This window comes from Episyrphus balteatus, chromosome 1 (genome assembly GCF_945859705.1).
Source record: "Episyrphus balteatus chromosome 1, idEpiBalt1.1, whole genome shotgun sequence".
In the NCBI taxonomy this organism is placed as follows: Eukaryota; Metazoa; Arthropoda; class Insecta; order Diptera; family Syrphidae; genus Episyrphus; species Episyrphus balteatus.
In genome coordinates, this window is record NC_079134.1 from 85056220 (window position 1) to 85069661 (window position 13442).

A 13442-nucleotide genomic window follows, 5' to 3' on the forward strand; every position below is an offset into this window, starting at 1 on the left:
GTCATTTCTATTTGTAATTATTCATGGTTCGATGGCTTAATTGAAAGATAATAATGCCTAGTTACTGGATTATTAATATTAATATCACTTTTTTAATTTTTTCAATCGAAAATGGGGCTGAAATTCACATTTTTTTTTGGCAATTTTTTTTTATATATGGTCATAATTTTGAAAAAAAATGTATAAAAAATGTTCATCCAGAAAGTGTTTTGTTTTTTGGCTTAGAAGAAGTAGCATACATTACTGTCCCATAAAAAGTTATTTTCTGAGTTTTCTGACTTTTTTTGGTGGTCATAGGGAGTGCATGTTACTTACATATAACATTAGAGTAACAAATTAGTTTTGCTATTTATTATTTTCGAAAATAACTTTTTGCTATTCATATTTCTTAGTTTTGATGTTTTTGACGCGATAGTACTGAAAACACATTTTTAAATATTGATTTCCATAGCTTGGGTTCAAAGGGTTAATAAAACTACACAAAACCAAAATGCGCTCTATGCTTTTTGATCTAACTATTGATCTAACTATTTGATGTAAGTTAGCGCCTGATTATCCCAATAGCAACAAAAAGCACGTTTTTCCTTGGTTTTTCAAAAAATTAAAAAAAAATATATTTTTTTTAAAAAACCCCTTTAATTTTTATGGAAAATTTATTGAAGATTTCAAAACACTCCTTAATTTACTTGTGCAATCAGCGCCAGCAGTTTCTAAGTTATTGACAGTTAAAGAGAAAAGATCCTTTCCCGTTCAAAATTGATATCTCAGCGACGAAATCAAACTTTAAAAAAGAAAAATTAAGCTGAATAAACAAGTTATCCGATCCATAGGTTAAGCTGGAAAGATTTTTTCCAAGTTTTTAGACCAAACAAAAAACGGAAAAATTTCGAAAATATTTTTTCGGTTTTCAATAGGGTTAAGCCGAACATGTAGCTTGAAAAAAAAAATCATTATGATTTCTCAAAACAAGAAAGTTTGAGCTTTATCTTTTTTAAATTTTAATGTGACCATTTTTAAGGGAAATACATCCACTAAAAAACCTCAACAAAATTGGACAAATGCCTACTGTGACTTATGTAGTTCACAACAAAACAACCGTTTTTCTTGTCCCGGTGGAACAACCGGAGCCCTTGGACGGCATTTAAAGGGACTCCATGGAGTCAATTTAATTATTTTATATGTTTTGTTGCTTGGTAATCTAATCTAATCTGCTTTATTTTTTTACTTTTTAGTCGTATAATATTTGAAAGAAGATGATAATTTGCTTGGGTGGTATGAGCTCCCAAAACCCCTCTCTTGCAATTTACCTACAAAAGCTTTTGCGATATTTAGAATGGGATAAAATAGATTTGGGGTGTTTCAACCCCCCAATGCCCCTCCCCTGAGTTCGGACCCCAAAATATTGCGTTGCAATCCAAACTTCATATGTGTACAAAGTTCAGTTCGATACGATAATGGGAATCGGGTCAAAATTTTTTTCCAAGATTTATATGGCTAGGGTTGAAGAAGAATTTCCAATTAAATTTTCCGTGTAATTTCAATGTGTAAATCTAGCCAATAACCGCAAAAACCTGAACAATATCCTTTTCATTCAATATAATACATATTTTAGGAAATCGCCACCAAATCTACCTGTTCGAACGCTATTTACACGTGTAAATATAAATACACGTGTAAATATAAATACACGTGTATTTACAAATACACGTGCTTCGGCACGAATTATTTAAATACACGTGTAGCACGTGTACCTTAATACACGTGCAATAGTAGGCTCTACTTCATACATAAAATTCTTAAAAAAATTATCTTTATTTTGGCTCCTTTTTGCCCACCACTAAAAAAAATATTAAGGTAAAAACAATTTCATAAAACAAAATGTATTTGAAATGTCTAATAACTGTTGTTTCCGTATCCATCGCTATTTGCACCAGAAAAAAATTAAACACTGCAATTTTAATAAGTAGCTAAAACTGTCCCAAGACCGCGCAATCTGTCCTGTCTCACAAATTTTCAATGATTTTGGTTTCTCGCAATTGGAAAAGAGTGGGGTTTTAGCCTGTTGTTTGTTGAAGTGTCCCCTACTTGTAGACTGCAATAATAATGGATATTTGTTAACTTTGATATTTTGACTTTTGGCTGCGTAGATCATGCAAATACCTCTATGTGCGACGTACATTAGAGTAGAGCGTTTTTGGACTTTTCTTTCAGATCACTGCGTGCAACTCATGGTTTATGCGTTGTGGTCTTCTGAACATATTCTGATACTTTTTTTTTATTCGACAATGGAAAAATAAAAATCGGGAAGCCTCTGAAGATTGCTCGTTTTTCACGAAAATCGATATTTTATGAGGTGTTAGAATTAGAACCCATCTGAATTGACTTAATCTTTTTCATTTCACTACCTACTGCTCATAACTTATGCTGAGTGGTCTCTAGAACCAGATCTGATCCCCTATTTTGAGTCGTCAATGGAAAAAACGAAATCGGGAAGGCTCCGAAAAATGCACATTTTCGTAAAAATTCAGAATTTTTAAATTGTATAAAATCTCGCCCAGAACAAATTTCTGTTAAAACTTGTTTGTATTTGCTACATTTATTATAACCTATTAGAACCTGAAAAGCTATGAAGCACCCAAACTGAGAACGTTTCTGATTTAAGAAAATGTTACTTTGACATCCCCTGACCCATTTCAATAGAAATTTAAGTTATAATACTACACTTAAAAACTTCGTTAATAATTTAATTTTTATATAAAACACTAACCTTTGTAACTGCATTTAGTTTATGTCAATATCTTCTTTCAAGCCTTAGATATTTGACATTTAGGTTTTCCATAATTCTTGCCCATGGTACATTTTTATTTCGCAGTCAAAATGGCGTAATAAATATACCGTTAAACGATTTATTTTTATGAATTTAGCAATATTAAAAACATAAGTTTGTGGAAATCAAAAGGTTGTACGGTATTTAAGAAAACCGGCTTCAGGTAAAGTTAAAAAAAAAAATTTAGCATGGGCAAGAATTATGGAAACACCTAAATGTCAAATATCTAAGGCTTGAAAGAAGATATTGACATAAACTAAATGCAGTTACAAAGGTTAGTGTTTTTTATAAAAATTAAATTATTAAAGATGTTTTAAAGTGTAGTATTATAATTTAAATTTCTATTGAAATGGGTCAGGGGATTTCAAAGTAACATTTTCTTAAATCCTCCATAAACGACGTCTATTATTACAGAAACGTTCTCAGTTTGGGTGCTTCATAGCTTTTAAGGTTCTACACAGAGAAAAATATGACCCGCTAAAAACTAAAAGATTGCCATATTGTTTTACCGTCCATACATTTCATAAGGAAATCTTATTAAAATCAACGATTAGTAAAGTTTTTTTAAGGAGATTACTTAACATTTTTGTAGAGAAAATCTTATTAAAATTTGACTGAAAAGTTGATTTTTTTTGCAACTTAGCACTAGAACAAAAATCGCGATCAATATTTTCATGGCAGGTTGGTTCATGTGGTAAGGTGGGCGACTAATGATTTGAAGTCTCCAGTTCGATTCCCGGCCTGGTCGTGGTTTTTTTTTTTTTTTCTTTTCAAAACCCTACAAGTGCAGATTTAAAAAAAATAAGGAAACCCCGATTGTTTTAATAAGGTTTCCTTCTTGGATGAAAACCATAGAGAAATCTTATTGTTTTTGTTCTATTTTATGTGGTCTATTTTTCTCTGTGTAATAGGTTATAATAAATGTAGCAAATACAAACAAGTTTTAACAGAAATTTGTTCTGGGGGAGATTTTATACAATTTAAAAATTCTGAATTTTTACGGAAACTTGCATTTTTCGGAGCCTTCCCGATTTCGTTTTTTCCATTGACGACTCAAAATAGGGGATCAGATCTGTTTCTAGAGACCACTCAGCATAAGTTATGAGCAGTAGGTAGTGAAATGAAAAAGATTACCTAAGTCAATTCAGATGGGTTCTAATTCTAACACCTCATAAAATATCGATTTTCGTGAAAAACGAGCAATCTTCAGAGGCTTCCCGATTTTTATTTTTCCATTGTCGAATAAAAAAAAGTATCAGAATATGTTCAGAAGACCACAACGCATAAACCATGAGTTGCACGCAGTGATCTGAAAGAAAAGTCCGAAAACGCTCCACTCTAACGTACATACTCTTATGACCTATCTCCCACACGATCGGTGACAGACAACAGACTGAAACTCAATCAACAAGGGTGTGTAGTGTGTATTAAAATTATTCACAGTAAATAAGTTTCATAAAATACTCCCTTTTTCTATTGTTTTTGTGAAAGAGCTTTCATTATTAAAGCTTTTTTTTAAGCTTAAAAAAAAACAAGTGCTGTCGTGTGGTTGGTGGCTATCTGTTTTTCGTTTGTTTGGAAAACAATTACAGCCATATTTATAAAAGAATCTTAAAGGTTGTGTAAAGTTAAACAACCTCTTAATAGCTTTTAAGTACAAAATGTGTATTTATAAAAAATGTACACATTTGAGCAAAGTTGCTTAACGATTGCTTAATTTAAACGCCATTCACAGCGTTTAGACCACATATGAATTATTACTAAGATCGTGAGCTCAGTATCATGGTAACAATTTATCTAGGGTGTGGGGTGAAGTCGTGATTTTGGTTTGAAATGAAATTATTCCCTAAAAGGAGCTTGAATTTTAAATTAAAAATAAAGAATGTTAAAAAATTAAATTTATCAGTGCTCTCTGATACTACGTTTCCACCTACCTTAAATCCAAGATTTAGCTTAGTAGATTTAGCATAAATCTCGAGTTTTATTCTAAGTCTCGGATTGAAAGTAGGTGAAAATCTTAGATTTTAGACCTCGAGATTTATTCTAAATCTACTTACCTAAATCAAGGATTTAGCGTAGGTGGAAATATAGTATGACTTTGCTCTGTGCATTTTATTAAGGGACCCGACGAAAGCAAAATCATCGTGAACGACCAAATGTGTTTTTTTTTGCAGTCAATGTTAAGAATTTTTGTTTACAAAAATACATACAAGCTGTCAAAACCCACGTGATGTTTCTTAAATGTAATAGTATTTTGTACTAGATTAGTCAATTCCCCTTCATTTTTTGACACAACTATCGATTAGTTAATCGTCTGTGGAAATTCGATTATAATTACAAATTTAAGCAACGTTGCTTAAAGGCGAATTAAATATTTAAGCAAACTTAACTAAACAACCATTGAGAACCAATTTAAGCAAATCTAACAAATAAGGCTGTTATACTATGTTTCAACCTACGCTAAATCCGAGATTTAGGTAAGTAGATTTAGAATAAATCTCGAGATTTATTTTAAATCTACTTCGCTAAATCTCAGATTTGGGTTCAGCTACCCTAAATCTAAGATTTTCACCTACTTTCAATGCGAGATTTAGAATAAAACTCGAGATTTATGCTAAATCTATTTAGATAAATCTCGGATTTAGGGTAGGTGGAAACGTAGTATTAATGTTAACATTTTAACATGCGCCTTAATCGACTTTCAGGGAAAATCATATGGCGGGCGTGTCACTTCAGGATGTTTCTTGAATCAGAAAATTGCAAAAAGTTACTTTATTACAATTTTAATTTTAAAGTTCAAGTGACCTCAACTCCAAATTTATAAAGCGTTTCGCCCAGGTACGACAGTGGGCTCATCAGTTAGATCTGTCGTACTCTTACTAAGACGCCTTATTTTGGTAGATGTTTACCGACACGGCATGAATATACTGTGAGTTTTAAAATTTGGTCGGGGGAACCCCATAAAATGTTCAGTTTTTGCAGATTTTTAGATAGCCAAAATTTAAGCTCCATTGGAAAAGTCTAAATTTTGCCGACACTCGCTCAAAGTATCAAAAATGTCTGTTTTTTCCCTGTTTTGCGAAGAAAATAAGCTCTAGCTCCCAAACAGATGAAGCTATTTTCACTGTGAAAAATTACATCGGCAATAATTAAATTTTTTTTTTGTTCCTATTGTTTTATATAAAATTTTTGTTATAGAAGTTTCAATTGCAGGTGTGTACTTTATTTAAAAAAATATATTTGTTGAACTTGAAGCTTGAATTTATTGTTTAAATAATTTATTTTAAATGTTATTAAAAAGACAGTTTTTTTTCTATTTCTACTTTTTCAATGGACCTTTTGTTATATTATTCGGTTTTATTCGGTAACATTTTTGGTATCATATTAAAGAGAAAGATGTCAAAAAGCAAAAACAAAAAAAAAATCTGCCCGTTTTTGCCCGTCTAGCTTTTATTGTCTTTTATGTGAACCTAATATTGACTGTTTTAATTAATTGTAAGCACAATCGAAACGTCGACAAAAAAGAAAATGTAAAATCAAAATACGACCTGTAGCCAACGAAGAAGATAACATTCATATAAATATTTTATATCATAGTACTTTTGATTAGATTTTAATGTTTTTTGTATTCAAAATAATTTTTTTTTACTACAAAAATATTTAAAAACTGTGCAATAAAGTCAAAATGATATTTTTTTTATTGAAAAAGGCCTAATTCCATCAATTGTCTTATTATAACAAGGAGGGATTTTTAAAAGTATATGTTTGTAAAACCTAGTCAAAACTAAAAAGGCTACCAAATCAAAAATTAAAATATCTTATTAATATTGGAAAAGTAAAGAACTCTCACTTGGAAAGTAAATGTATTTTTTGTTAAGAATAATTAAGAAAACTAAGAAAACAATGAAACTAACCCGAATGAGTCCGCTTATGGATATTCAAAGTAGATTTTTGTGTAAATCGTTTCAAACATATATCACATTGAAATGGTTTTTCGCCAGTGTGTGTTCTCATGTGGATATCTAAATAGGGTTTCCGACAAAATGATGAACTGCACTGACTGCACTGGAACGGTCTATGAATGCTCCAATAACCTAGAATAAATAGTAGTAGGTTAATATTCAAAATGAAAAAGTAAGATTTTATTAAAATCAACTTTTACGTTCTTTTAAGTCTCACCTACATATATACAAAAAAAATTATACATAACTTGGAATTAAGTCAGGAAACAACATGATTTTGAGTGACCGAAACTTAGTTTAGAATTACCATATTCAATAATATCTACTCATAAATAGAAATTACATATATACAAATAATGAAATCTAGATTGCTATGAATAATTTTTTATAATCATTACGACTATTCCATTAGAAAGCTCTTGATAGATCACAGTGTTCAGAGTCGATATCTTTTCAGATAATCGAAAATCTCTCTAAAGTCTAAAGCAAATGAAGAAATATTGAGATCCATAAAGCGAATGGAACAACCTCACAACAGACAAAAATTTGTCATTGCTATTTTTGAAAGAACTGCATTTTTTGAAAATTTTTGTTCAAACATTGTTATATCCTTTTCAGTCAAAGTACTTGGAAAGTATGAGAGCTACGAATTTTTTTTGCAATAACTTGCGAAATTATGGTTCAAATACTCCATAAAATTCAATGGCGCAAATTTTCAGTCAGCTTGTTCAAGCGATAAAGCCTACTCTAGTTAGAGCACTCGTTTGTAAAGGGCCCAACCCATAGAATCCGTTGCGTCCGTTCCGTCGAAGTTTTCATGGGAAGCGACCCATAAGCGACGGATCGGACGGAGACGGACGGATTCGACAGAAGAAGTTGCCCAACTTTCTACTTTTTCATCCGTCGTATGCTTTGACATTGGTTTTCAACAGTAGATCTGTTTAATTTTCTGTTTTAGAGTGCACACCGGGGAATTTCAGAACTAAGAACTGTGTTCTTTTCTTCTCCGATTTTATGAATTGTGAACTTTAATTGTTTATTTGTGAAGAAAATGTAATAAAAATATCAATTAATGATTAGATATATCTAATAAATTATATCAATTAAATACTAAAATTCAGTTGTAGAGTTCAATTTTACTATGCCAAAGTCATATCTACAAATGATAATCTGTTATTAAAAATTGTTTTTAACTGAAGAGCAAGTACCTACATGAAATCTAGTCGCGCATTTTATTTCATTAAAAAAAAGAACAACAATAATAGTTAATAATTTCTTGCATCAGAACTTCCTTAGTGCACATTCAGAGATAAAATATCGAACACACCTCGGAATTTGAAGTGAGCTGTCAAAAAGCAATCCGTCGTACGACGTATTCTATGGGTCACCCCTTTCTGTCCCAAACTTCAACTTCAACGGATGGATTGACGGAACGGACGCAACGGATTCTATGGGTTGGGGCCTTAAAGGGCCCAACACATAGAATCCGTTGCGTCGAAGTTTTCAACTGACAGCTCGATAAAATACACACGTTCTTATGGGAAGCGACCCATAAGCGACGGATCGGACGGAGACGGACGGATTCGACGGAAGAAGTAGTCCAACTTTCTACTTTTCCATCCGTAGTATCCTTTGACATTGGTTGTCAACAATAGATCAGTTCGATTTTCTGCTTCTGAGTGCACACCGGGGAATTTCTTCTCAGATTTTATGAATTGTGAACTTTAATTGTATATTTGTGAAGAAAATGTAATAAAAGTAACATTTAATAATATATCTAATCAATTATATCAATTAAATACTCAGATTCTGTTGTAGAGTTCAATTTTGCTATGCCAAAGTCATACCTACAACTCATAATTTGTTATAAAAAATTGTTTTTTTACTGAAGAACAAGTACTTAGAGGAAATCTAGTCGTGCATTTTATTTTATTGAAAAAAAGAACAACAATAATAGTTGAAAATTTCTTGCATCAGAACTTCCTTAGTGCACATTCAGCGATAAAATATCGAACACACCTTGGAATTTGAAGTGAGCTGTCAAAAAGCAATCCGTCATACGACGCATTCTATGGGTCACCCCTTTCTGTCCCATCCTTCAACTTCAACGGATGGATTGACGGAACGGACGCAACGGATTCTATGGTCGGGCCCTGAAGTAGCCCAACTTTCTACTTTTTCATCCGTCGTATCCTTTGACACTGGTTGTCAACAATAGACCAGTTGGATTTTCTGTTTCTGAGTGCACGCCGGGGTGCAAGCTTTGAAATGAGACCATGACACTTTGAAGAACAAATATTTTATCCATTGCAATTTTTGTTTTTAATATAGAATTTATTTGCTTCGGTTTTTTTTTATCCTTAGTGACAGTTTCAAGTCGTCGCCAGAGAATTGTTTTGTCGTATACGCCAAATTTGGAATTTTGGGAAATCGCATTTTAAGGTTTGAGCTTTTATAAAAAAAAAACTGGCCGATAGATTTTTTTCAATTTTTAATAGAATATTTTGTGCGATATCTTCTTCATATTTATGTTGTCAAAATTGTCACATCTATTTTAGTTTTCAAATTATCAAGGTTTTTATCCAAAATCAGTTTGTCGTAAACGCCACCAAAATCAACTTTTTTTCCATCCCGTACACGTACGACAAAGTAGGCGCACGTACAACATTCCAATACTAAAAAATAAATAAAAAAATTTTCACAGTTCTTTTTTATTTATTAATTAAACATTTAAAAGATAGTTTCTTATTACATAGAAGTAGTATTGGTTATACTTAGAGGCTCAATTATTAAAATAAATATATTTAAAATAAAGAAAAACCAAAAAATATGACCATAAACATAAAAAAAAATTTAAAAAATGTCTTAACAAAAAATAAAAGTCATCCTTTGGCTATGAAATATGAAAGAAATAAAATAAAAATAAACCAAGTTTGGTTAAATTAATAAATTAATATATGGTTATAAATAAAAGTAAATTAAATAAATATCAAACTAAAGAATTTATTCTAATTTTTTGATTTGAATAACGCTTCATAATATTCTTGGTCTGATTTAGGCATAAATATGAAAAGGCTTTTAATATCAATAATCTTATCCTTAGTTATCGAGTTAGATTTTTTAGTAATTTGAAGACATTGGCTAATCAAATTTACAGGAGTTGCTATGGAAGACTTTTTATATGTTTTAAATATTGATGAGCTTTTATATTCCACTTTTCTACCGCTCGCTTTATAAAATAGTGTAAAAGTATCATCAGTATCATCAATTTGCAAACCAATAACGCAAATTTAGCGAAGCACAATGGCGCCTTAAGAAAATAATTTTCGACCAGCAGGTGTTTTTTTGCGAGCGGGTGCAATAACAAAACTCACAGCAACCCTTTTTCGCTTCGTTCACGACAACGCGCGTGAACGAAGAGGCGCCACGGGCTCGGCGCCCACGACTAAAGTCGACTTGTTGATCTTGTGTGTTCGATACAAGATCAATAAGTATACAGCAATAAAACAGGAACCTTTTTTTAAATTTACTTCGTTGAAGACAGCGCGCGCGAACGAATTGACAAGATCAATAAAGGCCCCAGCCCATAGAATCCGTTGCGTCCGTTCCGTCAATCCATCCGTTGAAGTTGGAGTTTGGGACAGAAAGGGGTGACCCATAGAATACGTCGTACGACGGATTGCTTTTTGACAGCTCACTTCAAATTCCGAGGTGTGTTCGATATTTTATCGCTGAATGTGCACTAAGGAAGTTCTGATGAAAGAAATTTTTAACTATTATTGTTGTTCTTTTTTTTAATAAAATAAAATGCGCGACTAGATTTCATGTAGGTACTTGCTCTTCAGTTAAAAACAATTTTTAATAACAGATTATCATTTGTAGATATGACTTTGGCATAGTAAAATTGAACTCTACAACAGAATTTGAGTATTTAATTGATATAATTTATAAGATACATCATTAAATGTTACTTTTATTACAATTAATTCACTAATGAATACTGAAATTTCACAACTCATAAAATCGGAGAAGAAAAGAACGCTGTTCATTTAGTTCTGAAATTCCCCGGTGTGCACTCTCAAACAGAAAAATGAACAGATCTATTGTTGACAACCAATGTCAAACCATACGACGGATGAAAAAGTAGAAAGTTGGGCAACTTCTTCCGTCGAAACCGTCCGTCTCCGTCCGATCCGTCGCTTATGGGTCGCTTCCCATAAGAACGTGTGTATTTTATCGAGCTGTCAGTCAAAAACTTCGACGGAACGGACGCAACGGATTCTATGGGCTGGGGCCTTAAATGTACAACAATAAACCAATAAAACTGCGACCTTTATTCACTTCGCTCAAGACAACGCGCTTGAACGAAGCGGCGCCCGCGACCGACGGTCGACTTCTTGATCTTGTGTTCGATAGAAGTTCAACAAGTGTACATATTTATAAGCGGTACTTGCGACCGAGGGTGAGGTCAAGTATCTAGCGGCATTAACAAACGACAAGAACCATGACAAAACATTTGAGATGTCTCTCAGATGCACTTTTTTCTTCCTTGCACCGCTAGGAATAGTGCAAAACCTCAAGTAGCGCAAAGCTTAATGCAGCCCTTAGTTTTTAAATTCGTTGTCCTTATAGCACATGAAGTCCTTATTTTCAATAAATACTTTTCTAGTAGGTTTATTATATTTGTTTATATTCTATTTGGGTCATATACCTACATACATGTAAGACAAAAGAAGTTCGAAATTTTCTACCCTATCTGTTTTGTACGACGTACGACAAACCAATACTGAAGAAAAAAAAGCTGAAAAATACATAGAATTTTTGTCGTAAACGCCAAAAGTTGGCGCTTGCGACAAACCAACGCTAATCCGATGCTTATTTCGTGGATATACGACAAAATGCACACTAATTATCTCAGTAACGGTAAACGTTAGGACAAATCTGATAACAGAAATGAAAAGAGAACGTTCTAAAACCTATTACTACATATCCAGTTTAAAAAAGTGCATTTTGGCGTTTACGACAAAACAACTCTCGGGCGACGAAGTCTATTTTTATATTTTTAATGTTCATTTTTTTGTTTGTTTGAAAACTCTCCAACAAAATCTTGAAGTGGTTGGCTTAAAAATCTAATACCTATTATGAGTTCCATTGGTCGGATTTTCAAGATAAATGTCTTTAGGCTAACGGAAAATGACAGTAAGTTTTTATTTTTTGTATTTAAAAATAAAATATAATGCAATCTGTCCTTCACACATTGAAGAGTGCATTAATAATGCTAATATTGCAATATCTTGCACTCTTAACGCAATACAGCCAATCTTCCATAGGCAAAGTTTTTCCTAAGTTAAAGTTCTTTCATTTGATACCAATTTCATTAGTGGGCGCTCATGGGCCAAAATGCCTATTCTCCTTTGACCGAAAAGTAAGTCAAACCAACCCTTACAAAAAACAAGCAAACAAAATATTTAAAAGAAAGTTCAAGTGATTTTTATTTCTTGGTTTTTATCAAGTATTACTGAAATAAAATTAAAATTAAACTTCAAAAATAAACACTGGCCTTGAATTCGAATGACCAGTCGCATATTGAATAAATTGTGTGAAGTTGATCTGAAGCATAATTTTCATAGTATGGTTACGGATATATTTTGTTCAATTATGTGTTCAAATATGAGAAGAATTTATTTAAGACTGGCTGAAGTTTTTGACTGACAGCTCGATAAAATACACACGTTCTTATGGAAAGCGACCCATAAGCGACGGATCGGACAGAGACGGACGGATTCGACGGAAGAAGTAGCCCAACTTTCTACTTTTTCATCCGTCGTATCCTTTGACATTGGTTGTCAACAATAGATCAGTTCGATTTTCTGCTTCTGAGTGCACACCGGGGAATTTCTTCTCAGATTTTATGAATTGTGAACTTTAATTGTATATTTGTGAAGAAAATGTAATAGAAGTAACATTTAATGATATATCTAATAAATTATATCAATTAAATACTCAAATTCTGTTGTAGAGTTCAATTTTACTATGCCAAAGTCATACCTACAACTCATAATTTGTTATAAAAAATTGTTTTTTACTGAAGAACAAGTACTTAGAGGAAATCTAGTCGTGCATTTTATTTTATTTAAAAAAAGAACAACAATAATAGTTGAAAATTTCTTGCATCAGAACTTCCTTAGTGCACATTCAGCGATAAAATATCGAACACACCTTGGAATTTGAAGTGAGCTGTCAAAAAGCAATCCGTCATACGACGTATTCTATGGGTCACCCCTTTCTGTCCCATCCTTCAACTTCAACGGATGGATTGACGGAACGGACGCAACGGATTCTATGGGTCGGGCCCTGAAGTAGCCCAAGTTTCTACTTTTTCATCCGTCGTATCCTTTGACACTGGTTGTCAACAATACCCCAGTTCGATTTTCTGTTTCAGATTTCCGGGGAATTTCAGAACTAAGAACTGTGTTCTTTTCTTCTCCGATTTTATGAATTGTGAACTTTAATTGTTTATTTGTGAAGAAAATGTAATAAAAGTAAAATTTAATGATATATCTAATAAATTATATCAATTAAATACTAAAATTCTGTTGTAGAGTTCAATTTAACTATGCCAAAGTCATATCTACAAATGATAATCTGTTATT

General features: G+C 32.3%; 1 protein-coding gene across 9 annotated transcripts in view; it reads right to left on the reverse strand.

Moving 5' to 3' along the window:
• LOC129906888 (zinc finger protein OZF-like) overlaps window positions 1–13442 on the reverse strand; it is a 453260-nt gene that overhangs the window by 210229 nt on the left and 229589 nt on the right. For 6 of the 9 annotated variants that reach the window (XM_055982860.1, XM_055982861.1, XM_055982858.1 and 3 more), the window contains one exon: window positions 6742–6921. The exons of the other annotated variants lie outside the window; for them this stretch is intronic. In XM_055982860.1, the coding sequence (XP_055838835.1) occupies window positions 6742–6921 (180 nt within the window). The remainder of the gene's footprint in view (window positions 1–6741; window positions 6922–13442) is intronic. 9 annotated transcript variants of the gene reach the window in all.